At 41.9% G+C, this 27,471-nt stretch overlaps 1 protein-coding gene across 1 annotated transcript in view; it reads right to left on the bottom strand.

The window, feature by feature from the left end:
* The window catches only part of COL22A1 (collagen type XXII alpha 1 chain), a 212,210-nt gene that overhangs the window by 25,353 nt on the left and 159,386 nt on the right, over window positions 1–27,471 (bottom strand). The window contains exons 32-44 of the mRNA XM_067292265.1: window positions 24,082–24,135; window positions 23,523–23,576; window positions 22,302–22,355; window positions 20,920–20,973; window positions 19,282–19,335; window positions 17,965–18,069; window positions 17,392–17,436; window positions 15,127–15,204; window positions 12,442–12,477; window positions 11,488–11,541; window positions 4,347–4,391; window positions 3,806–3,853; window positions 1,710–1,823 (exon numbers count right to left, since the gene is read on the bottom strand). Of these exons, the coding sequence (XP_067148366.1) occupies window positions 1,710–1,823; window positions 3,806–3,853; window positions 4,347–4,391; window positions 11,488–11,541; window positions 12,442–12,477; window positions 15,127–15,204; window positions 17,392–17,436; window positions 17,965–18,069; window positions 19,282–19,335; window positions 20,920–20,973; window positions 22,302–22,355; window positions 23,523–23,576; window positions 24,082–24,135 (795 nt within the window). The remainder of the gene's footprint in view (window positions 1–1,709; window positions 1,824–3,805; window positions 3,854–4,346; window positions 4,392–11,487; window positions 11,542–12,441; window positions 12,478–15,126; window positions 15,205–17,391; window positions 17,437–17,964; window positions 18,070–19,281; window positions 19,336–20,919; window positions 20,974–22,301; window positions 22,356–23,522; window positions 23,577–24,081; window positions 24,136–27,471) is intronic.

The following is a 27,471-nucleotide window of genomic DNA, read 5'->3' as shown; positions in this document are numbered from 1 at the left end:
TACAGAAGAGGTAGAGGTAAATAGTAGTTTCTTGCTGATCAGAAAGGGAGAGTAAGTCAGCAATGACCCCTCACAACTAGAACCGCGGAGTCGAAAGGGCTACCTTTGTGCTCAGCATTACAGACTTCTTCGTGCTCCAGCACACGCTGTGTTGGTGGAATATAGTCCTGTTCCCGTATGGCATCAGACAGGCTCATCAAGACAACATTACGTACCTCTAAATATGTAGCTGGCTCTTTGCCAAATGGGCTAATCTTTAGGAAAAGGCTTTGTTATTGTATTACATCAGCCCTGGTTATTGTTGGAAACAAAAGATTCGGGGGGGAACCATATGCAGAGTGCCACAAAAGGATTCAGTCTGCAGGACTCTCCCTTCTGATTGAGCCTTGAACCAACCATGCTGAGGCCAGCACGGTACAATAGCACCGAGATCCTGATTACTTGAAATAATAACATTCTCTCTGTGGCTTTTTACAGAAGTGACAGGTTTCCTGGAACAACAGTAGGCACTGTATTTTCCTCTCCCAAATTCCTCCTTCCAGCTCAAATGGGATGTGGCATCCCTCACTTCCCATCTTAGCTTCTGTTTTCCCTTCCCAAAAGACAGGCTTTTTATATCAGAGTTCTCAACTTAGATTCACAAAGGTATTAAGGTACCTAAACTCCACTGAAATACAAGTCTAAGTGTTCTAAGAAAAAGGCAAAATCAAGATATTTCTCACAACAACCGCAATTCATGGAAAATGAGTGATCAAGAATGCACAAAACACACCATGGATAGACCGGCCAAATTCTCAGTTACATCATAGACTTCTTCATTCACTTTTATCCACTTAAGAGAGCTGGACACAGAAAGGGAGAGAGATCCACAAGGATCACAGACAGGGGAAAATTGAAACTGAGACTGCTAAAAGAGGATTTCAAGGGATGTGAATAATAAAGGATCTCTGGATAGTAGAAACTCAGCACTTTTCCTCTCCCCTGGTTCTCATGCCCTACTAAAAAGTTTAAGGGATTAATTTCACTATGTGTCACTTATTAAGACCCCTTATCCCCCCTCCTTCTTTTCAAGTCCTCTGCAAAATTTGTGCCTCTGAAACAGCAGTTACTCCTAACTTTTCCCCTCAGGCATCCTTGTAGCCAACAGAAAATCCATACAATGATCACTGAGCTTTCAGGAGTGTACTCCACTCACTCCTAAATCACTGCTCTTTTTTCCTCAAACACATCTGCCATTTCTCCTTCTGAATAAGAAGCATGACTGAAAAACTCCTTCTGAGTTGTTTGGTAGCTCCCACAGAGCAGAAGGTGGATGGCAAAAGTGGCATTTTGCAGCTCCTAAATTCCATGCTGTTCTGGGAAGCAGCAGGTCCAGTCCACTGAGCTTTGAACTTCAGAACTGCAGAGCAACTCAACCACTTCTACCTCTCACACCTGCTGCAAGGCTCAGACCAGGTCAGAGGGGAAAAAACACTAGTATCAGTACCTTGGTCTTTCTGGCACACAAAAAGCCATCCAAGAATACTTATACTACCAAAAGCAAGGCATAGACACCTTAGCAGAAGCTGAAATCCAGTCCATTGACCCACAGACATCTGTAAAGTATTCAGTACATTGCTGCTGCTAAAGAAAGCAACCATGTACAAATATTATATGAAAAACAAGTTAGAATGCATCCAAGGCACGGCCACGCTTTCTAGCTCTCTTACCATTTTGCCATCCTGGCCATCTCTACCTGGTGGTCCTCGGAGACCTTTATCACCTTTGAAACCTGGAATGCCGGGTAGTCCTGGTGGGCCAGGGGGACAGTCACTGCACACATCCTAGGAGAGAAGAGTGACGTTGAGAACTAAATGAACAACAGACTGAGGGCCTCTAGCAGGCCCTGCAGACCCCAGTATGAATATGGCAGCGTGGTGCTAGAAGCACAGCCTATAGGCCTTTGCATTTCAGCCATACTGAGGAGGATGTGGGTTACTTTGACTTGTAGAACCGAGCTCAGGGCAGCATGGAACATAGCAAGGGTCAGCTCCAAGTTCACACAGACTCCCATAGTGAATTTTTTACCAGATGTGTTGGACAATTCCTATCTCATCATCCAGGATCAAGAAACGGGGGAAAAGCTCTTCCTAAAGGGGAGATCAGACAGCCAAAAAGCAAGACCACCAAGAACAGCCCTGTTTCAAAGCTGCAAGTCTACTGTAGCTGCAAGTCTACTGAAGCTGCAGAAAACTGTGTCTGCAACAGTCTGAAAGAGTTGAGTTATGGCTCGGAGGGCAGATTGTTAGGGAAAACCCAGGTGCAGCATAATGTCAGAGTGTTTTGGAAGGGAAACTGCATTCATCAACTAGCGTGGCCAAGGAGAACTCATCCACTGGAGTTCATGAAGACCAAATATCTTAATGCCCTGGCCAGATTCTGTCATGGAGAATTACAACCTCCCTCTTTCGAATACTCTTTGAAGCATCATCTTGGTATATTACTTTTTACATTTCTACTGCTCTCAAAAAATTAAAAACCATGAGTATGACATTTCTACTTCAAAGACATGCTCCCTTCAGCAAGGGGAATGAACCCTGCCTATAATGGACAGCAAAGCCCAATTGACAGATCACCAGGCTGGGAGTTCAGAGACCTTGGTCCAACTTCCAGTTCTGTCAATGATCTACTGTAAAACAGTATGGTAACTGTCTTTCTGAGCCTCAGTTCTTTGAGGCTTCTTTATCTACTGCAGTATAACTTCTTTAGGGTAGAGTTGCTCCTTTATAATACGCTTGCAAGATACCCAGAACAACAGAACACTAATTTCACCTGGGCTCCAGGTGCTGCTGTCCATAGAGCTATACCAACCATGGAATAAAAAAGTGGCAAATAGAACAAACAGACAGGGTGCATGAATGTGTTTAACCATAGCATAATCAAAGGAAGAAGGGAAAGGAACATCAAACTGACATCCTCCTCTCAAGAAGCAGTGTCTTACTACAGTCCAGATCAGAAATCCCAAGGAATGCCATACAGTAAACTCTCTGGAAAAGTACTTGGTTCTTTACAAAAGGCAGCTCTGCATGAAAACATTTCACTGTAGCAATCTTAAAATGGTCCTTTTGTTAATGGGCTTGGTTAAAAAAAGTAATTATGTAGTTTAATCAATAAGAAAGGATTTCTTGCCATGTCCCAAGAATGCTTAAAAATCTCCCAACTCAGTCCATGTAAATCTGTAAAGATTTTGTAGTCAACAGCTATCAAATACTGACTCATTTCCCAGAAAACTGTCCACGTGGACAGCAAAAGCAGACAGATCATCATTTTTGAAACATGGGTGCATCTGGGGTTAATTACCTACAACCTTTTAGATACACTATGCAAACTGACTTTGCATTCACAGTTCAAACCCACTAGTCACAGTCGCAGGTATACATGAAAAATCAGCCACTTTTTATTAAAGTGGTTTCCATTTTCTGCTTCAGATAATACAACTTGACAATATTTTTTTCTCCTTGGAATTGCAGGCCTCAGAATGAGCTCAAAAAGTCTCAGAGCTTTTGTATCAAACACCATGTTATAAAGATCCTTGTAGGACATGCCGCCACTGGGGACTGTTAGAGGGCTCTGGATTTTGATCTCCAGCATATGCGCCAGTGTGCCAACAGCAGTGCAAACAGAAGACCTGCAAGTTTCATGCTCTGGCAGACTGTTTAGAGGTACCTTTTGCACTGGTAGCTTAGACACTTTCACATCACAGTGTTAGTCAGGTTTGAATCAATCATACAGGTAAAATCCACAGCCATTCTCAAAAGTCGATTACCTTTACTAAGAGATTTATGTCCTCCGGAGAGAGCAGGGGAGAAGAACCCTGTAGAATGAGAAATTCATTATCAGGCAATTTTAAAAGGCATCAAAGTAGGAGAAATTTTCCAGAACATGCCTATGGCCTGATACTTGTTTTCCTTGCGCTGTCCAGCACTCTTTGGGCCAAATTCATATTTGTCCCCTTACATTATCAATACTCAGTGTCGTACCTGAGAGGAGTTGAACTCTTCACATATAGGAAATGCAGTTCCTGCTGAAGGTACTGCATAGTGGTGCTAAAAAATTGCCGTTAAAGTGTTGGCTTTTATGCAAGACATTCAGTTATTTTACTACTGATCCAAATGTATCACAGACATTTTTACTGTAATCCCTCATAGTGTTTTTCTAGCTGCTCTGTCAAGAACAGCAGCAGGGGAAATACACTGAACTGCAGTTCTGAGGTGAGGTGTGCAGGTAGGAACTGAGATAAAAGGAATAACAGAAGAACAGCAGAACAAAAATATTTGAGGATGTAATACAGAAGTGAAGTCACGTACTGGTTTTCCAGGAGGTCCCCTTTCTCCCGGATTTCCAGGAAGACCCTATAGATCAATAGAAAGAAAAATCTGTGAGATTATCATACAATAATATCCTGGCTGCTCCCACACTCTGCTGACTGCTCCGGACTACCACACATTCCTTTTTTCCATCACTGAGCATCACTTCCACAGGTCTTTGCATGTGGCAGTTAACTCCTCAGCAACACTAAAACTGGACCCTCTCATTATTTTGCCATTTCTTAATCACTGCCTCCTGAATCCCACTTATCTACAGTATGACACTGTTAATTTCATTTGAGTCGCACAATGAGTGAAATGTTTTTGTCATGGCTCCTGGTCAGGAGAAACACTGTGAACTGCAGCAGTTTTAAGTAGGCATGGATGAAGGTTTAAATCCTGAAGATATCTGGAACATGAAAAATCAAGGCCCTGCTCTTGGATAAGCCTTGCAAACAGGTCCCTTGTACCTGAAATAGCAATAAACCTTTTAGGAGGTGTGGGGAGGGGGAACTGATATTACTTTTCATGAGATGAAGATGGAGAAATGAGCAACACCTTTAGAATTTAAGGTCTAGGAAGTCATGGTTTGGGAAAGGGGGAATGTAATACCTAGAGGGACCTCTATACAGAAGCTATAAAATAATTGGACGTATCTCCAGAAGGACAGGATCCTACCCACAATGGATATCTCATGCCTGTCATTAGTCTGCTACCCACTGGATCAGCCCTGCATCAGGATGGAAAGGTAAAGAAACATCTGGTTTTACTTCAGGAGAACTTATGTCTTTGGCAAATGGCTCCTCAACAGAATACATTCGGATGACCATTTTCATGTCAACTCATTGCTGTACCAGAAGTAACACTTGCAGATTAAGATGTTAAATGAAGGCTGAGTAAATATGAGCAGTTTTATTACCAGAGGGCAAAAAGGAGCCTGATCTTGCCACATAAGTGGTTGGAGCTCACAGGCAGCCATGGTCTTGCCAGCCATATCTCACAAACGGGAACAGGAAGGAGGTGCCCAGGGAGATGTAGAAAACTCCTCTCAGTTTCCACTGAACCTTCCTAATTCCTTATGTTCTGGACTAACAAACTCTGAATCAGCCATCTCAGAGAGAGAGAATATTGCACAGATATCCATGAACAGACTGTTTGTTAAAAAAAAAAAAAAAGACAAAAAACAAAACTCATGTATTGGATTCTTTGCATAAATTAACGCTTACATGGGGAACTGAATCTCTTAAAAAGGACAGCTGGCCACTGCCCAGATGGTGACAGGAATCTCTATTGGCAGGATCCTTGTTGTGGTGTCTTAAGCTGGACTGAGTGAGATATCCTAAATCATTCTCTGCTGAATTCCTATATCCAGCTGGCTCATGGTCCTTTCTGACCACTCCAGCACATGCACGATTCATCATTATTATCCTGAACTACATACAAACTATGTCCTTTCTTAACAATGTACAAAAGGCTGTTCTACATCACCATTTTCACATCAGCAGGAAGTTTCTACTGGCTGTTTACAAGCTTCTTATCTGTGTTTAGTCTGGTCAATAATGCAGCAGGAACCACCTGAGGAAGCCTCCGGGGCAGGCAGATTCTCCATCCAGGATGCTAGTCAACACTTTGAAGCATACAAGTAGTATTTCTCAATTGGTCTAAGCTCAGCAGGAGGTCCTTAGGGGAAGCTCTGAGATTGTCCAAAATTTTCACCTGGAGAGCTCCGGTAAGAATTAGTCAGATGCTTTGTCGGGAAGGGGGCTAGACCTTGTCTCAAGCTGATATCCACTGTCTCCCATCAGTCCTTCATATTATCTACTCAGACAACCAGATGGGGAATTCCTAGGCCACACAGGGAATTAATGACTTAAGTGCGCTGAGTGTGCATACAGGCACAGTCCTGAAAACCTGCCACACCACAGTTATAAATATAGGGCAAATGTGAAATTCTTCTTTGTGTCTCACTTTAAACTTAAATTTCATACCTCTTGCCACAAGAGAGAGAAAAATGGAAACTACTTTGATTGTTCTCTTGCTATGTCCACATTAAACACTTCTGGGTGAACAACAACCCTTCAGCTACCTCGACTTTCTAAGAGATGAATATTAAACAGGAACTGAAGTGGAGCTAAAGTGGAACTGAAGCAGTATTGAAGTTCCATGGATAAAACGCCTGCCTCCTGAGGAACTAAACCTTCCGCAGGTGAGAATCATGAGAAGATAAGGTCTGAATGAGATTCTCCATTCATAATTCCCCACAATTGTCTTTGGGGGAAATTGAGGAAATATGAGAAAACATTACAGCTGTTTTTAGTTTTGATGCTTCTACAGAGCAGCAATGTATTAGTTAGAAGACTGTGGGATGTTCCCAAAGTGCCTTCTCTTTCACAATTGCTAATCTTCAGGTCATGCTTTTGGCATCCTCTCCTCTGTGGTTCTCAGTCGCTTCTTAAAGTCAGAAGTGGGTTGCCTAAATAATGATTACATAGGTCTTACATTCCCAGGTCTGCTTTGTTCACGAAGAAAGACTCACACAACACTTGCTTTGAGGAATATGATATAAATCAAAGACCTGAGCCATGAGAATCATTCTGGATGAGAAAGCAACACAGAAAAGCCAATTCAGAAGTGTCTTTCATGCTGATTATTAACATAGCTATAAATAAACTATTTCTACCCTAGGGCCTGCTTACAGCTTTTTGCTTAGGGATCTGAAACATGATATGGAACTAGAGGTGGAATTTGAGTTTTTAAGGCAGATTTATTTAAAGAAGAGTATAGGAAAGGGCATGTTAGTCATGAGAAAAGAAGAAGAAGAGAGCGACCAAAACTGAAATCCTGGGAAAGATTTAAGCATGGCTTAGATAATCCGTGTGGCAGCAGAATGGCTTGAGACAAAAGGAGATGGAGCTATTTGCTTGAACGTTGTGTGATGTGGAGCTGGTGATGTCTTTAACAGAAGGCAAATAAGCCATGATGAGAAATTAAGCTATGGGCCATGGTTGATGAATCTGAAAAACACTGCATACCCTGAAAAAGTCAAATGGTTGAAAGGTACAAGACGGGAAGGAGGAGGGCAGGAGGAAAACATCTTTTGAAGAATTCTTGTCTGATCCGAGATTAATAAATCAGCCGTGGAACGATGGCACTTTGGAATGTTGCATTATCAGAGAGCAGGCAGCAATAGGAAACAGAGTCCAAAGCAGAGGAAGGATTGCTGGAATATAGAAGCCCGGAATTAGAAAAAGCTGTCAGCCAGTGCCAGGCTGCAAACATCACTCAGAGCAGAACGAAAATGCTAGAAGGAAGATAGGGTATAACTGCATCTGATGGGCTGACTAACAGGAGACAGAATTGGAGAACGAGAAAGGCAGAAAAGAAAGAAAGAGAAAAAAAAAGCATCTGCACAAAAAAACTGCATGGCACTGGAGAGAAGAGCTGTTAATATGATGTGGGAACATGCACAGACCCGATTAACAACCATCATTTGGAAACCTCATAAACTCCTGAAAAACAGTTGAATTTTATAGCCGACAGTAGCTGAGATAAAGTAGAACATCAAACAGGAAGACTGCTACAGTATACCAGTGCAGGAAAAAGCAGTTAGAGATGAAGAGGTATGATATACAGAATCCAGAATACTCGATGTGCCTGCAAAATCTGACACGCAGGAACAGTCTCAAACTGGAAAACGATGGAATCTGCATATGACTAACCGCACAGCGGTGCTCAGATAAATGGTATATTTGAAAATAAAAAAAAGAGAATGTTTATAAGGAAGCAGGTCACACAGAGCAGTAAAATTGAAGGCTTATAAAAGTGAAGTACTATTAAAAGACTGGCAATTAAATATAAATTGTGATTGCTTAAGTGGGTTATACTTTCTAGGAATAAAAAGTCAATAGGAGGTTTGATAATTGCACTTTGATTGGGGTGTACGAACTCCAAAACAAACACAAAGACTCCTTGGTACCGGCCGGATGAGTAAACTCACCGTGGAACAGAAAACTGTACTTTTCAGACCCAATGGCAATAATGTATGTATCCACAAAGTCTTCGTAATTATAAAAATAAATGCAGGAAGGGATTAACTTCCCAGTAATACTAGAACTTAATTACCAGAAATAATTAACATAATTTTAAAAGTAATTAATTCAATGTTTATGTTAATTATGATTATTATAATCAAAAAAAACAGAAAGACCCCATTAAATAACAGTAGGACAAGAGAATGTCTCAGCCAGACTGTATTTTAATTTAAGGGAACTAGGTAGGTATTTTGAAAGGAAACTTTTTCTCCTCCAGCAGACAGAGAGAGCAGGGTGGATGCTTCCAGAGAAATATGTTGAATTATTTTTTGCAACTCTCAGAGCATGAGATGGATCTGGGCAATTTCTCCAAAGAAGGCACTGAAGGCTATGCTTTTTTAATACTCAATACAGGAAATATTGCCAGCTTAAAATGAGTTTTGATTTTTTTTCCCCCCACAGGAAAGTTCAATGAATAGTTGAAGGAACTGAAGACATGAAAGTAGAAATGATATATAGTAGTCCTGTCATGGAGCGAAGTAGTCCTGCTACAGAGAAAAACAGTAGAAGACTATACAAAAGCCCATGGAAGGCATTTGTTAGGCTTTAAAAAGTGGGACTTCAGTTAATTAGACAATATGCAAGTTTACAGACAAGAAAATATTACACATGGGACATAGAAAAAGAAGGCAACAGGTCCAGCTGTTCTTTGCTTTACCCCAGAAGAAGAGAACCTGTAGGGATTTATGGATATAATGAACTTTGTGGGACAGTTCATACAAATAAACACGAGCCTCATGCTAGGACTAACAGAACGAAGCCAAACATGCACAACCTTACTGCAAATCTGGGCAAGGAATTTCAAAATCTAAAGTTTAATAAAGCAAGATATTAACCTGAGAAGCCTTTGACATTTGATCAAATTGCCAACAGATGTTTCAAAAGGTGACCTGGCACAGTGCTATTGCTAAAAATATGGCACAGGCTTCTAGGGCACCAGGAAGAAGCTAGAATGTATGCATGTAAAAACCAATCTGTTCACTTACGGGAGATTATCCTGGTCAAACCTATCGCAAAGAACTATTTAATATTCCACCTCCCCAAATGTAGCTGCAACTCTGATTTGACAGCATCAGGGAAAATGACAACTTATAGCAGACGCACTTTCAAGAGCATCTGATGAGCGTGCAATTGAAAAAAATAATGCAGAAAGTGACCTGATGTATGTAAATATGATTTAAAAGAATTATGCAGCCTCAGAAAAAAACATGGAATACATTTGCAAAGGCCACAGCAAAAGACAAGACATTGAGGAAAGTCACTAAGGCTATTGCTACTGAATGGCTTGGAAATTACATGGCAAGTTGATATTAGCAATTCAAATCAGAGCTTTCTCTAACTGATGAAGCACACTGTTTAGACACAACAGGGTACAAAAGTGGGCATGATTCAAAGAATACAGGAATGCTACATAGATATAAATATGCTACATAGTCGGTTTCTGCAAAAGCAGAACCCAAAATACTTTGTACTCATCATAAATGAAAGTGGAGATCAAAAAACTGCAAATGCATGATCTTGTCAGAGTAGGTATCCCTGCTGTTATATCAAGAAACGTTGGAATGTGCCCTGAAGTATGTGCAGTTATATTTAGATATCCTGAAACACAGGTAGAACTGCTTTTCAGGTGACCAACCAGAATACAGAGAGCTTCTAAAAGACCTACTGGGTGCAATCAAAACAGTTAGTGTAATGGAATGTGTTTTATAAGTACCATAATGAATGGTAATGTTAGGGTAATTTTCTGTGGGGGAAAGGAAAGACGTAAAGACTGTGATACTGCCTCTCCAAGAGCTGACCAGTGAATGCTGATCTGAGCAGAGACAGAGGAAACTCAGAAAAGCCAGCTCCAGCAGTTTCCTCACACAATATAATTATAATAAACCCATCTATTCTATCTCCTGTTTAAAACCTCTTGGCTAAAAGAACTCAAACATCTGAGATAAGGTGGGGAACTCCAGGGGAAGTCAGGACAGACCTAATACTGAATCTGTGGTTGTTCAGGGACAAGGGGTGATGGAGGCAACAGATAATTTCTTCCATGATGGGGTGTGGAGGAATACCACTGCCATAATGATTGTGTCTTATGATAGGAGCAGGTGGGAAGAAAAGAAGACCACCTTCTCCAAATGCTTCGGGAGGAAGGGAGGTCTATACCAAACGAAAGCACATCCTTTAGGCCAACTGGTGTACTTCAGTGAAGCTGCACTAGAGATGAAAATCACGTGCACAGACTTCCTGAGAAGTGTTACCCATTTCAGACACCACAGCATCACAAAGCAGCACTGAGGAAGGCTGTTACAGAAGGCCAATATCCCTTCACGTCACAGTATTCACAGGCACAAAAGAAAAGATCAAGCCTTTCAAAATCTTTTGAGCCCCCTGGCCAGTTTTCTCCCACGACTGGTTTCCGCATCACAGGGCTGGCTGACCAGCAGAGGAGAAATCTCCTCTTCTCTTCTGATTCAATACTGTGACAAAGCCAGGCAGCAACAGGGGTCAGCTTTCCAACTGGGAGTTTGCCACATTTTTCTCTATCCCTCAGCACCATGACTCACCCACTGAGATGGCAGGAGTTAGAAGAACACACTGAGACAAGGTTAAAATGTCATCTCTCATGCACAGCAGCAGCAGCAAAATTAACTCACAAAAAGCTTTTTAATGGCTGCAGTCCTATTTTCATAGAAATATTACAGATTACTTATTTCAGCTGTTTCTAAGAATTTCCTAAACAGCTTAACGATCATCCTTTTCCAGTGTGGGATCATTCCCCAATGTTAACTGCCAGGTCCCTTCTCTAGTGTCACTTTAAAATGATTCACTGATAACGCTTCCAACACTTACTTTGAGGTTACTCTCCATCTAATTGTTTTGTTTGTTTGTTTATTTTTTTCCCTGACATCCTGCCTCACATGTGAGAGCTCCATTTCTGTAAGCCATCTCCCTTGGATCATCCTAGTAACACTCAATGACTGCAGTTTAGTATGAGCATGGTTTTACAAAAGTTAGATTTGAGCACTCTTGAGCATTTAAAGTTTTATTTTACTCACATCCTGGCCAGGAGGCCCCTGTGGCCCAGGGATACCAGGTACACCACGGGGACCCTGGTAGGGAGAGAAGAGAAAAACTCAGTAACATGAACAGCAGTTATCAAGTGACTGTTAGCCATTGACTACACTCAGAAAGAGTTTAAGAAAAAAAAAGATCCCATATTGCTCTATCACAATTATCAGTCATTTCTGTACCTCAAGGGACTTTATATGCATTACTAAAGTGAAGCTTCACACTCCTTCATTGGAAAAGTAATAATGAGTTTTATTTATAGGCAGGCAAGTTTATGAACAGGGAGAAAATATGACTGACCACAGGACAAGAGAGGAGAAAAGAAGGTCCAACTCCTTCAGCACTGAGCTAGTACACACCAGGACTGGCCACAGTGCTAGAAATTCATGCTAGAGTATACCAAGATCACAGTATCCAGTTACTTGTTCCACACTCATGGACTGAATACTTATAAAACTGTAGATTCGTGAATTAGGTGTGTTCTATGAATACTGAAAAACAGGTTTTCTGTATGACTTAAGCAGGCAAAATGCTTAAAAACACTTAGCTTTAAACCTCTGAGGAGCCCTGTCAAATATAAGGCATAACAGTGTAATCACATGCCTCGAAATACATTTTCTGAATGAATGCTCAAACCATTAACACATTGTTTCCAGCTGTGGGTCTGTACTGACAAGTAAGGAAAACCTGTCACCATACCAAGAGCCTGAATCAACCTTTCTCCCACAAACTACTACAGCAGAAAGGTAGTTGGTAATGTAAAAGCGAGGAGGTCAGGGACCACTTTGGAGGGTCACCCACCCTGCGACACTACTATCCTTAGGCAAAAGGAAACAAATTAAACATACTTTTACAAAATCATTGACAGAAAAAAAAAAACCAATTCATTTGCCTTTCCCCTCCACATAAAATCTGGGTGTAGTTAGAAAGACATACTGTACCAATGACCCTTTGTCTCCTGGGGGTCCTACTGGGCCCTGTGAACAGAGAGAAGACACAGCAATCAGAACAGCAGCAGAGCCCAAAATTAACATCCCAATTGGCTGATCAGAGTTAGTTCCAAAGCACAGAGATACTTAAAAGTAGAAAGGGAGAGGTCAGGAAAAGGACCGAGTTTGACAGGATGCTCACCTGAGTCTGATGGAACAAAAGACTAGATAGAGAAAATGAAAAAACATAAATCTAAAGGAAATGTGGGAGCTCGGACTAAGTCAAGAGAAGAGAGCCTAGTAAGTGACTGCTCCAGGATCAAAGTGCTAGGTTACTTGATTAAAGGCTAATAACAGTGAACAGTGAGGACTAGGAGAAAAATGGTATGTGGAAGAACCCTAGTAACCTAATCAGTGAAAACCTCATCAGTGAAAATCAGAGCACTGAATCTACTACTCCTAAGACCATCAGAGAATGATTAGACCACTGCTGCTGGTGTGAAACCCACCAGAATGAGTCAACCAAAGAAAACTCTCTCCAGAGAAGTCCACTCAAACTAAAGGTCATTGCCTAAAGGTGTATAGGACATATTGTGGGATGCATGGGGGGAAAGAATTTGAAGACTGTGTAAAACTTACTAGGGGATGTTTTAAGGGGATTGTGGGAAAGTGCAAAACTTACTGTGAGATGTTTAGGGGAAGGATTAAAGCTGGGGAAAGGGAAAGGTTGAGGTGGGTCAAATATGGAGGAACAAGTATGAGAAAATAGAGAGAAAAGGGACCAAAGGGGCCAGTTGTGCATTAACACGCTGCTGGTCAGTACACTTGTCTGACTGAGCTCTGTGCTTGATCACCACAGTCTGTCCTATATTCTTATCAAATCCTGATCCTGACTGTCATCAGTGTGGGAGAGCTCACTATTCTGAGCTTGTGTGTCTGAACTTTAACGAACTTCAAGGCAGACTAGCTGGCAGGTCGGAAAGGTCTGAGTGCCAGCAACTAGAGTGAGAGGTTGGGAGCCCAAGGGGCTTGCCTGTCTGGGTGCCAGCAGCTAGAGGAGATCAGGGTCTGGGTGCTTGGTACTGGGCAGACTGAGACCATCTGATGGAGAGACCCACATTGTGTGTGTTTACTCCAACAGCAGCCCTCAGTCCTGGTCAGTCAGAGGGGAAGAGCAGGATCAAGCCACTCTCATTCATGTTTCTGTGAGTGATGGTTAGGTTTTACGGGTGTCGATAAAGGCACGGTTCTCTGTCAGCACTGGTCTGCATGGCTGCGTGTGCATGTCTGCGTGCACTGAGTGTGCATGTCCCTGTTGGGAATACGTGCTCAGCCTCGCTCCAGGCTGGACCTGGGGACGCAGAACTGCAGCCGTTGGGCTGGGACATGACAACCCCCCTGGGTCCCGAAGCTAACTGCATTCAGCCACCTCTAACACAAGGAAAAGCATCCATAGGACCAGCACACTCTTCAAATAAGGTCAAAGCAGAGAGTCCAGTGAGCTTGTGTCTGCTATTCATTTGGGGAGACAACTTAAAAAGGTACAACCGAGTACAGAGAGCTCACAAGGAGGCATGCAAGTTCTGTAGGAATACCATAAAAGTGATGTGGTAGCCATTTCCAGCAGGGATGAATCAAGTTGGTTTCCAAACATATCCAAAACAGGCTTGACATCACATCTCTGGGGTTGTGTTTAAATAGTGTTGGAAAAGCCAGTATTAAGTGTAAGGACACCCTAAAAAGTTAGCATTTATCAACCAGTATCATACAGCAACATGACGTACCATTTCAAGCTAATTTCCTCTATTAATAGGGAAACTATTTTATCTAGATAAACACTGCATGGAAACATTGGCTGGGGCTGGCTTTACTGTTCTGCCATAGGTATAGTGTCAGGGGGTGTACAAAGAGCTGCAAAAGAATGCAAGGCCTCTGATGTCCTCTAGCAATCACAGCTAGGAATAAAGTTTGTTCCCTCCTAAGCGTGTTTCGCTTGTATATTCAATGCACATGTGGAAGCACTCTCAAATCCCCATGATCTCAAGAGGAGTCATTCATGCCAAGTAGCAGAAGTCTGATCCTGACAACATGAAAATCCAAACTTTCTGGAACAGAATCCCAGATATACCTTGCGGCCTACTGAGAAGGGTTCAACACTGACAGTAAGAGGCAAGGGCATAAAGTCTCACTAAACCTCTGTGGGAAATTATGGTGATGATGGCTTTCCTGGAATGCAAGCTCTTTAATCAACCTGGTTTTGTATTCACCAGAGCACTGACTGTGTCACTGATGCGGGCATGTGTGTCACACCCATCCCTTCTAATGGGGTGAGAGCAAGGTTAAATCTCCCCATTAGCCCAACCCTTGTGGCTCAGCACAGATCTCGGATCACATCCACAGCCAATGCGTCAAGATGCTGCAGAAAAGTCACAGGTAACACACAGTGATATCAATCACTCTGATAGCACTTTCTTGCCTTTCTCTTTCAACTAAAAAACAAATGTATCAGGAGCCTTCACAAAACATGTAGACATCTGAGCCGTGAACGGCAGCCTCTGGGATAGTTTGTAATTTGCATCTTTGCTGGGTAAAATGTCCCATAGGTTCTTGGCACAGCTGAGCACAGGAACCCATTCACTGGTTGGCAGTGGGTAATTTTTTGTCTCATCACAGGTTGCAGCAGGATCTGCTACTTACAGGGGGTCCAGCCAGCCCGATTCCCGGCACACCTCTATCTCCTGGCTGCCCAGGAAGACCAGGAGCTCCTCTCTCACCCTGAAACAAAGGAAGAAATTAAAGAGTGGCCAGGTTTTGTGCACTGTTGAGAAAAACATGTTGCAATGCGATAAGGATTTGCAACAGAGCGGAACACTGATACATCCTGCACTGACCCTCTCCTCTAAGCAGCTGCATCAGGTTGCGACAGCACGGAGATGTGGGACAGTTGCTGTCACGTCATGACACAAAAACTGCCTTCCTCCTTCACATGGTGCCGCAGCCCGCTTCGATGAGCACTTACACAGTTACGATGTACAGCACATCCCACAACACAGCGGGAACACAGCCTCTACAATTAGGTGCATAGCATCCGACTTCCAGCAGCACATCCTTTTGCTGAGCTGATAACTTCAAACTTTCAAATTGCCTGCAGGGTATTAGGCACTCCTCATGGTTTGGGGAAATACTAAGCATCACAGCGTGCTTTTCCTTCTCTACATTTCTGTGGTAGACAGCTAATCTGCAAACATAGCTAAACACAGATTACTTATCCAAGGAAGACAGAATTGGAAATGTTGGGTTACATCTTAACATTCTCCTGTCCTTTACCAGGATAGGCCAGTTCACAGCAGTGTATTCATCCTTTTTTTTTTCCCCCCCAAATAACTCAGCAGTTCTACCACTCTGAATAGCAGATTATACAACAAATGGAGAGACCTCACTTCTAGAAGACTGAATTTTCGGTAATAAAAATTGCAAGGCACAGACAACCATTTGACACTGCTAAATGGCAATTATAGACAGACAGAGGGTTAAGAAAGAAAGAGAATGTGTTCGGCTACAGTACTTAGATTTTACGTCTGTTCTCTTGTTATAGGGAGGAATATCAAGTAAGATTTTTATTGATTGTATTGCAGTTGTGAGATTCAGTCTCATGTTGGCAGCAGACTTGGACCTTACTTATGTAATTTATTATTACATTATTTCCAGCTATTACTCTAGAAAAATTGTTACCCATGGATTATGCCCACCCAAAAGTCAGTCTGTAATATCGCCTACTTTTCTCTCTCTCTCTCTCTCTCTCTGTCTTTCTTTCTTCTTACACTAAGTTCCATTTACAAAGAAACAATACTGCAGTTACAGCAAATGTTTTGATTAGTTAAAAGACTCTGGCAGATCCCTTATCTGTTATTTTGTTCTAGAACATAATTTCAGTACAAAAAGCTCAACAGTATTTTTCCATGCACAGTTAAGATTCCTAGCATCTCGTCTTGATATTGAATAATACATTTCATTAGGCTTCTTTCAGTGCTTTTTTTTGATTTTTGTATTAGTTCTTATGCTATTATTGTGCCTGTGTTCTGAACTGTCAAAGATATATACAAACAGAGTAAAAAGCATTTATACAGAATGCAGCAAAACCAAAAGGAAACATTTCAGAGTAGTTTGATTATTTCAGAATCATGGGACCTAGATGGATCTGTTCTTATACTGCTATATCCCTACTTATATCATTTACATAGTCTGTTTCAACACTGTATTCGTCTTTCAATCCTGATCAGGACACTCTCAATTAAGAGAATTTTTGTCATATCTGTTTGAAGATTCAAACCCAATCCAGATGCTCCCAGAACAAGCATTTTTGTTGTTTTATTCCTTTCTCTACTTGCTGTGTACTTTTAAGGGAATAAACATTATTTTCAATTGAACAAATTAGTGCTGTTATCTTTAATCAACTAGCCAGTCTGTTCCTTAGCTACAATATAGGAGAGCAAACCAGTTCTATTGGGAAATAACAGATTTTCTCCTTGAGACGGGTGAAGGAAATAAGTGGTACAGAGAAGTGCTCTTGAAAGTACTGACAGGTGGTCTCAAGTGTAGTTCATCCTTTAAGCTATGCCAATGTCTCTCTTGTACGGATTAAAAGTCATGAGGGACAGTTTGCTTTGAAAAAGTGTGCAGCATTTAGCCCTTAGTCTCAGTGTTGAATTCACATAATGTTGGAAGAAAAAGTAATGGGAGAAGTGAGCACAGTTAATGCATGTCTTAATACTTGCATCTACAGAGATATTGGAAAAGTAAAAAAGGACCCCTCCCTCTCTAAAATGCTAGGAAACTTTTGAGTAAAAGTTTCACCAACTCTATTTACCAGTGAAAAACAGACCAACTTTTCACTACAGCTTTTTCTCCAGTTCCAGCAATGCAGGGAAGCAGTCCACAGTGAACAATAAACTCAATGCTCACCTTATGCCCAAAGGGTCCTGGCAAGCCTGGTGGGCCTCTTTCTCCCTAGAATGACAAAGCCAAAACCAAAAAAGAGTCAACGCACAGCCAAATAGGAGCCTGCCCTTTGAGAAAGTCAAAGCAAAAGGAGTCCTCACCACCTCACATCATCCTGACAATATTTTACTGATAACTTGTAAGCAAATGAAATAATCTGTTAACTTGACTAGAATTAAATGCTTTTAAGGAAACTCTTGCAAGCTAGGCATTTTTACATTGCTCACAAGGACTGATATATCCATGTCGTTAGCCCCTGCAGATGTCTCCATTTTCGATGGCCAACATGGCACATTAAAGGGGGTTTAATGTTCAGAAATACAGCCTCAGCTCTTTCTCCCTTTAGATGGTGTAGTAGGATCCACAGCATCTTGAAGAAACAAGCCTTTGGCGTCTTCAGGTAGACAGTCTGTGAGCACTTGTGACAATTCAGCCTAAACCTACACCAAAAATCTATCATTCCCCTGCAGAAGTCATGTTCGCCCAGCTCATATTGAACCCAGCCCTTCTTGATTGCAGAGCTTGCCAGCAGTTTACCTGTTCTCCATCTTTACCCTTGCCGGGCAAACCGGGTTCTCCAGCAGGCCCTGGCTCACCAGCTGGACCAGGTACACCTGGTTTTCCTTCTTTTCCTGGATCACCCTGCGGAAGACAATCCACCAGACCCATTAATCACACCCTAAAGACCATTTATATCTCAGATCTTTCATAGGGACTAAAAGCTATGCATTTATGTCTAGCCTTTTCATCTGAATTCTTCTTGGTATCACAGGAAGTCCTCTTTTAAGGAAAGACTTCTCCTTCAGTAATCTCAAGGCAGTTGCAATTTTGCCTAAAGAAGGAAAATGGTACAACAAAATATACTGAGAACCAGCTATATGAGGAAAAACTTTGGTTCATACATGACCCTGAAGCATTTATATTCAGATGAGGATTTTGAGTCAACAGCCCAAGCTGTCAGAAGAAGAGAAGAAAGGAGTCTGCACTGGAACATTGTCAGAAAGGGGTCCTTAGCAGGAGAACTCCCTGCCTTCTCTCCTCCGTCACAGTCCTGCTTGATGAAGCACAGGGACCCATTAGAGGTTTTGGGGGTGTATATAGTTTGCAACTGGGTCAAGGACTCAGGTGGATCTTGGTAATATGTAACATGATTTGACTGGAGGAGCTGGGATGCGTCCTCATTTTGAACCTGTATCCCACATACACGAGGCCATGTTTCTGATTAATCATTTCTACTCCAGCAACCAAAGATCAGGGCTCCAGAGTGCTGGGCACTGTGTAAAGTAAATTACAAATCACAAATAAATTACAAATCCCTGACCTCAGAGAGCTCACTGTCTAGCTATGAGATGGCATGTAATGGTTGGGCAAGTCAGACGAAGGAAAACAAGGGTTCACTGGAAAGCTGAAGTAATGGTACAATTACAAATGCTTATCAAGAAAGCAGAAATCTGTTTCCTAACCAAAGAAGGTCAGCTTTCCTTCCAGTTTTGGATTTATAGTGGTAAACAAGCATCTCAGAAGGTACACAAAACATCAAATCTCCACTCCGGTCAGGTGGTGAGGGCAGAAGATCATCATCATTGCATAAAGGTGTAACACTGACTTCACTGTATCCAGTTCTATCTTAGCAGTTTTTTAGGTAAATTAGAAAGGTACAACAGGGTGAAATCCTTATAGCATGTGTAATGAAGAAGGCCAGACAAGATGATCTAATGAGCCTGTGTCTTCTAGCAGTCCATGAACCTATGAAATCATTTCACAGTTCAGACTGCTTCTGTTGCAGGTTATTTTATTTGGCCAAGGTAAAAAACAAACAAACAAACAAAAAAAAACATGAAAGAACAAACTCACTTTTTCCCCCTTTTCTCCATCTTTTCCTGGTAGTCCAGGGTCTCCAGGCACTCCCTGGAGAGAAAAGAACTTTGAAGTTTAAAACTTTCTTTTTAGGCAATACTTGATGCTAAAGAAAATGGACAGATCAATGTGTTCAGTACAGTATATCTCAAGGATTAGTATCAGTTTTACACTTGCCAGTTTGGACAACCTTTAATCCAGAAAACAGCACAGAAGAGCAGTGTACCAAGTACTTAAAGGAGTTATTTTTTCAATATAGAAAAGAACTTAACAACTAAAGCAAAAAGTGAGTTAATCCCAGATTTGATCATTCTCCTTTTATCAACAACTATTTTTTCCTTCTGTGAAATCCTCAGCAGTGCCTGGCACATTACAAGAAAACCCCAGATCATCACTTCTGTATCAGAGAAGCCGGAAGTCTCACACTACTCATTTATGTTTAATGTTCCCCAAAGCCACACACTGGAAAACTGAGCTATGTTTATTTTACCCTCTATTTTAGTTTTCAATCTTCTTCAGGCCGAGGCAGATCTCAAAGGATTCCTTGCCAAAATATAGGTGATTTACCTCCAGATCAAATACTGTAACTTCACAGCTCACTAAAATGAAGTTTAGGATTATGGAATGGTTCTCCATATTAAGAAGATATGAAATGATGGCTTGGCATCAGTAAGATTGGATTGTCCTCCTAACAGAATTGATGCAATAATTATTTTCTTTTCTGCACCAATAAAAATGATACCCAAATACCCTAGTTTTCATAGGTACACATATACCAATGGCAGACTCAGAAGTTTGAGTAGAGAAGTATGAAATGGGAAAAGGTCTTCATTTTGGATATCATTCTCTAGTTTGAAAAGAAATCGCTGCATTAATACAATCAAATCAAATGCAGAGAAGCAATTAGTAGAAAGCTAATTCAAGAGTTCTTGGACTGCCCAATTGATAAACTCTCCCTTAGAAAGCCCTCTGCGCTAAACCACCGTGTCTGAACACATTGCAGCACTGGGCCTAACTGCTGCTTTTCACTTATTCCAGCGTAAGTCCAGAGGAGCCCCAGGTACTATAACGAAGATTACACTGGTGGAGCAGGGAGTAGAATTTAGTGAAAGATTTCTACACAGTCCAGCTCCATCATGCAAAATGTAATGATGGTGATGAACCTCTACCTATTCAAGGACACCACTGTATTGATTTCAAGGCTCTCATTATAGGATCAAGTACTTACATGCTCTCATAATAGAAATGGGAGCCAAGTATCCAGTCTTTACATCAAGAAGTCATGTTTCCAAAAGGAAGGACAAATGGAAATGAGGCACAGGAAACCAAAACAGAGAGACAATAAACATTGCAGCATTTTTCTTGCAGAGCTGGCAGCAAACAATGTTCTGGACAACTTGATGAGGAATGAAACAGCTCCATGCCTCCCCCCCTGCTAAAAATGAACATGGAAATAAGCTGCACGGATATGCCATACCCAGGCTCCTCTGGATCTTTCATTGTAACCATTAAAAAAAAGTAGCAAAACACAGCCTTTTGAACCTGGCAGTACACTCTGGGGAATGGAAAGCTGAACACACTAAACAAAGAAATCAGGGCACAGATGGGAAAATAAATACACTGGTGCACACATACCACGTTTCCTGGCAAGCCTCTTGGACCTGGGGGCCCTGCTGGCCCAGCAGCACCCTGTTTTAAGAAAATGAAATGTGTGTGCATATATAATTCACAACATGTACCACCATAGGAACAAGAAGCTCCAAATAACATTGGAGTTCACAGCAGACCAGGTGTTGTACAAGCGCAAAGCAAAAAATAGCATTTTTGTGAAACTTTGTGGTATAAAGAAGGATGAAACAATACAAAATGGATGAAGACTCTCCTTGAGAACTTAAAATTACCCCCCATCAAAATAAATCCTAGCATCTTCACAAAGTGAATGTCTTATCACAGCTCTTTACAAAGTGAATGTCTTATCTGTCACATTTAGCTCACTAAAGGAGAATTAAAGACTTCCTCATTTCTGTGTTATTCACAGTCACTGGTCTATGAGCCAACCGAAGTGTGTGGAGCAGTGGCAACATCCTTCCAGCCACCAACTTATACAAAAAAATAAGATCAATGGATAGATCTGAGTTTGGGGGAGGGGGTGGCCTTACCCCCACCCTCCCGAAAAAAGAGAAAAAAGGTTATAGAGTCCTTCAATTCAGAGCGATAGAGAGCTGGAGAGAAATGAGACAGGAGGTTCAGAGCTTAGGGTGAAAGTACTGCTAGAGAGAACCGCTGAGCACAAACCCAAGGAGGAGCACTGTGAACACAAAGAGGCAAGAAGGAATTTCAGCACACTCAGAGGTTTCATTTGGATTTGCTATAGCTTATTTCTCCCGGACACAAACATCCTTTCTCCAAATCATGATTTCAAGTATTTTTTCAAATAGTCTCCCTTCACTGGCTACAGAAAAGGCATACGGCATTTCATATGGCCACAGAGGGCTTATACCCTGTTACAATAATAAAATAGGATTTGACTCCTTTGCTGTTCTTTAGCACACTGTCAGATAAGAGCAGCGCTCCTCTCGACAGATCCCTCGAAAAGTGGTATGTGATGAGTCTTCTGGTGACAAGCCTTTATTAAAGAATGCAGAAGTGACTAAGAAGCCTAAAACCAACCGCGATCAAAAACGAATTCTGGCTGATCAGAAGCGAGTTCGCTGCACCAGATGGCTGTCTGGGCTCGGCTGCTATCACAGTGCAGTAACAAGCTCTGCAGGCACCTCACCCAGAAAAGAGGGCATTTTATTAGAGAGGGAGAGACTCGACACACGATTTAGAGTTGGACTGATTGGGGCATTGATCTGTTTGGTACGGCTGCGTCTGCCCACAAGCAACAACTCTTCTCCAGCTGCAGCTTAGGACGTGCCCCGTGCATGATCAGCCTGGGACTATAAATCTGCTTCAGAGTCCCTTCAGGTGTGTTGCTGTTGGGGAAAAATGCTCCAAGTGAAGCAGTTACTTACAGTCTCTCCAGGGGCTCCAGCTTCTCCTCGGGCTCCTTTCTGCCCCTTTGTGCCCTGCGGGGAAAAAAAAAGGGATTCCAGCTGATTAGAAATGGGATGGAACTGCCTGCCAGACAAAAAGACTCCGAGCCTTCATGACGCCTGAACACGCACTAGGCAACGGTCTTAGCTAATCAATTCACAAAGGAGTTTAACGGCTGAGGAAATGGCTCCCAGTTCTCTATGCAGCAAGAAAATGATATAAAAATAAAACTCTGAGACATAAGAAGAATTACTAATGACTGATCAGCTCAGAGGCTGTTTCTCAGCATTCGATGCTGAAACTTGTAGATATTCATCTGGATGAAACTCCTTCCCCTCCTCAGGCCTACCAGCTACTTAAATTCCAGCTGAACTCTGATGGTCTCCCTGCACAGAGGAAGTTTTGCCTGTGGTTCTCAAATATGAACAACAATCATTCAAAAAGGGTCAAAAGGCATCACAGTGCAGAGGGTTCGCCTCAGGCCTACCTACCTTGTAGCTCTTTCATAAGGATTTTGGTAGGACAGAGTAGAGTAGAGTCTACTCACTGTACTGATCCCTCTTTTAGCATATGCTCGTTAAAATTTGCATTGTATTACTGGTTTCTTCATGATACTGAGACTGCTGTTAACCTGTTTAAGCTGTTGACGCCCAAGTAATATCGGATTATATGTCTTGGGCACGGCACAGATGATGGCACAGCAAACGCCCTCTCATGCTGCCATGAAAATATACCTCAGTGGTAACTGATAGCAATAGGTGTGAACTAAGAAATTTTCAGAAGACACTTTAGACTATAAATCCATGTCACACAAGCCATGGTGAATTCAAGGCCAGATGGACTGGGGTCGAACCTGAACAGTCTGGAATGTTTTGCTAAAGTACTGTAGCTTCTATCTGTGAGACCTGTGGTTCAGTGGCATCAACACAAGATGCCCTCTTGAGGGAGCCTGAGGTTGGAAGTCTCTTGGACCACACTTGATCAAGCTACAAAGATGCTGTATTTCTGGTTTGATTCTCCTCATGTTGCCCTGATGTCTGGCAAGAGAAAACACCTCCGCAGAAGCCCCTGAACTTACAAAAGTGGGGATGGAGAAATGGGCTGTTAGTGTATAGAGGAAGAATTATTTGCAGTGATCTACATCTTGAAGGTATCTTTCTCTGGTCACGTCAAGGATTTTGTTCAAGGCTGGTTCTTACCTCAAGTCCTGCAGGTCCTGGGACTCCCTGTTCACCCGGGACCCCAGGTAATCCCTGCAAAAATAGAAGGGGGAGGTGAAGGAGCTGAAGGAGATTTTTCTCCTTTCTCCCACTGAGAGAAGAAAGCACAATTTTATGGAGGCCTTGGCTACACAGGGCTCTATCTCTCTTCAGAGCTCCCTCCAAAACAAGAGCAAAACAGAAAATAAGTGGAATAGCCAACTCTACAATTTAGCTGGGCCACATCATTTCAAAAGCCTTTAATAAAGCCTGTACAAAGTTACTATCAGCTAAGCTCTGTCTGGAGATCCCCATAGTCCTCAGCCACTAAGTCCCAGAGACACAAACTGCGTGCCTAATTCCAGGTAGCCATCTAGCTTCCTATAGAGTTTACACAAAGCTAGATGTACTTACACTGTTGTGGCCATTTCTGGTGAAAGAAGCCTCCTGACTATAGAAGGACCCTGTCTCACCCTCTCCCTCCAAAAAGGGAGGCCTTCATGTCTTCTCTTTGTTAAAACTCAAAACCAAAACTGAAGAAATGCTTTGCTGTGCTTACAGGTTCTCCGCTCGTTCCTCGATCTCCTTTCTCCCCTTTTGGTCCAGGTTCACCCTGATGTAAAATAAGAAGAAGATGAAGAGAGAAAATAAATCTATTTCCATGGCTAGAAGTCCTGCCAGTCCTATTCTCCAAGAGGCCTCTGTTGATAAGAGATATATTTTTGACATAGAGGAGCTAATATTTCAATCTCTCCTGCTGCATTACACAAAAATCTGGTATTCTTCAGTCAGAAGAAGGACAACACAAAAGGGTTGGGTTGTCTTGTCAGGGGACAACCCATATGGCTACAGTTTTTCTTTTAAGACAGTCTGATGCAAAGGACCTTGAGGTCAATGAATTGAAACTACCATATGATGCAGTAGGATTTGGACTAGGCTGAAAACAAACACTCCCAGCTAAACAGCTGTGGCTCATGCTTGATGTCTGGACCCTGAAGAGTCAAACTAGAAACTTACGTTCTTTGTGGTTATTCCTTTTATCTAGACTTCTGGGACTACTATGATACTAATTGTAAAAAAACATTCTAACACTACTCCAGATAACTTTTCGATTTAAAAAGTTGGTACTTTTCCTTCACAGATAATGGTTGTTAAGGAATCTAGTATCCCAAAATTTGATCAATTCAGAGATGCGGTATTCAATTCTGATTATATTAACAGGCCGGATGATCTAAAATGAAATGCCAACAGCAAGATGACCAGAGCCCCTGAACTCTGTTGTCTCCCCATAGGATCACAGGCCTAATGTAGATCTATGACTGGGGAAAGTATCCCATGTAAAGATAGGGTAAAAAGAAAGGTGTTCAGAGTCTCATCTTGAGCACTTTCACAGATGTGGATCACACAGTTTTTCCTGGTATCTAGTTCTGTTAACATCTTCATATACTCAAGTAACTTCCCCTCCCTCTGCAGTATCAGCACGTTATTTCATGCACTGCCATCATTGCCCAATAGGGTTAATTTATTCCTGTTCTTCCTCTTTACAGTAAATTGCTCTCTGTTCAGAAGTTCATCAGCTTTGTTCTGAATTCTGTAATGATAATCAATAAGCCCATATTTCTGCTTTTTATAAATGGAAAGAGAACAGCACAAATTCATGGAACTATCTGGAATGGGCCAGGCACTGCATGAATACCCGCACTTGTATATTTTTTATGAACATATGTATTCAGCAGTAGCAATCATTACTTATTCATTATTTATCATACAAGGTGTCTCAATTATGCAATCAAGAAATAGTAAGAACATCAGTGACTTAAGCTACCCACACACACACATGCACCGGAGGAATAGTGATTAGTCAAAATGCAGAGCCCAGGAACAAATCACTTTGAATTTTATTCACATCAGCTGTTTGCCAGATCATTTCTGCAACACCTGGGAAATCAAAGTCCATCTGCAAATGATTCTTTAACAGACAAAATAAATGTAACTGCATAAATATTACTTATGTCCATATTTATTATGCATTATGAATAAATATTATAATTTGTGATAAATAATAGCAGAAATTTTACTTTATAAACTAGTGCCTGGTTAGACCAGCTTTTAATCAGGCAGTCCCTGATGCCATCTAGTGGCCTTCAGAAAGATAATAATACCATGTAAAGTGCTTCAATAAAAGGATCCTATTCAACAAGTGGGATGGTTGTGCTTGGATTTTGTTTTGTGTAATGACACTTCAAGCTCTGAAATCCTTTTGAGCACAACAACAAAGCCCAGACATATGGTAATACATTTGTAGATAGGAACAGTGTTAATAAGTGGCAATAAGAGCACATGTTACGATGGAAAACAAGAGAACAAAGGGAAGAAGTAACTCAACAGGCAAAGGGAAGAAGCTTAATATTTTTTCTGTCTCCTAGTTTTTCCTTGATATTTCAGTTGCGTGTTAATGCCAAATTAGGAAAATTCCAGTCTGGCATGCTTGCACATCCTCAAAAGTGGACAAAGCCAGCATTTCTTAATCCAGCCTGCCAGTAAGTCTGCCGCCGGAGTCTCGACTATCTGCTGAGACTGTTAACAGTGGCCGCGAGCACAGTGCATTATGGACACCTCTGTCCCTGGCAGCCGAACGTGATCCACTGCCACCCACTTCTCTCCTGCAGCAGAAATGACACAGCGATGCCTAACAGCTGCTACCAACTGGGGCTGGCATGATGCTTGCAGCTTCCTTGACCTGCTCTCTCAGCCACGGCCTCCTGGGCTCAGCGAACACATTTGTCATTTCTGTGCCACTCCGAGGAGAGCAAACGCAGCAGGGGCTCAGCTGGGTCCCTCTCCAGCGGGCAGCACGAGGCAAAGCAAGGCTGCGTGGCTACATGGCCATGTGGAAGCTCAGGGAGTGTCCGTTTCTGACAATTACTAAGCTGTGTTTTAAGTGAAATTAATTTCAACTCATAACAAACAGAGTGATGGTGCTGCTACCATATATCCTGGCTGTGTTCTCCATCTCCACCGCTGTAGGTTGCTCCCTGTCACTATAAGCCACATATTTGGTGGAAAGCAGAGGCAAGTTTTGTGTTCTGGAGAGTGCATGACTACTTTCAACTTTGCTATTGCTGAAGCCTCTATAATATAACCTATGGCAATCTCCTAAAGCAGATCACCACCTTCTGACATCTTAATTTGTAAATCTGTAAATCAAAGGTAAAAAACCCTTACCTCCCCTTCTCCTCCCAAACCTTGCAATGTGGTGTGCAGATCTGTGCTACAGTAAATATCGTCACATTCATCTTGCAGATGGAGAGGTCCCAGCAACCTGACCTGCTGACTCACTTCAGGCCTTTTCACTGCCTTGCGGCTTATTTACAAGTGATGCGTTCAAAGAAGACAAGATAGCTCCTTGTACGATTTTAGCATGACGAAGACCGTACAAGATGTCATTGTCCTGCATAATTTCTTTGTATATATATTGGTAAACTACAAGGTAACAGAGGAAGAAATGCAGGGAGCTTAGGCAAAATGGAACCAAAGAAATCCTGTCTCCCATTTCCAGCACTATCTCACAGTCCTATTTCCCTCCTCAGTCTCTGAAGAAACAGTGACACTCACTTTGTTTTCTAACATGACCCTTACAACCTACCTCTGTCACTTATACATGCCATAAATGGTCCTGATCTTTAAGAACCTTGATCACATACCACTGGTGTGATCCACTGCAAGGTATATTCCAGTATGAATATTCCAGTGCTGAGAGCACTCATTTAAAAGGCTGGGACAGCCTTTTAAACATACAGCTGTATCCCAGTTAAAGTTAGTTTGGATGCTGCTATTACCAGGACACCCATGGGCTTTTCATCATTATTGGTTACAACAGTGAAATTACACAGAATCAGACTCAAGCTGAGCTCCTTACTGAAAGCATTTAAATAACATGAAAGAAACT

The sequence above is a fragment of the Apteryx mantelli genome, chromosome 2 (assembly GCF_036417845.1).
Source record: "Apteryx mantelli isolate bAptMan1 chromosome 2, bAptMan1.hap1, whole genome shotgun sequence".
In the NCBI taxonomy this organism is placed as follows: domain Eukaryota; kingdom Metazoa; phylum Chordata; class Aves; order Apterygiformes; family Apterygidae; genus Apteryx; species Apteryx mantelli.
This window is presented reverse-complemented; position numbering and strand designations above follow the sequence as displayed.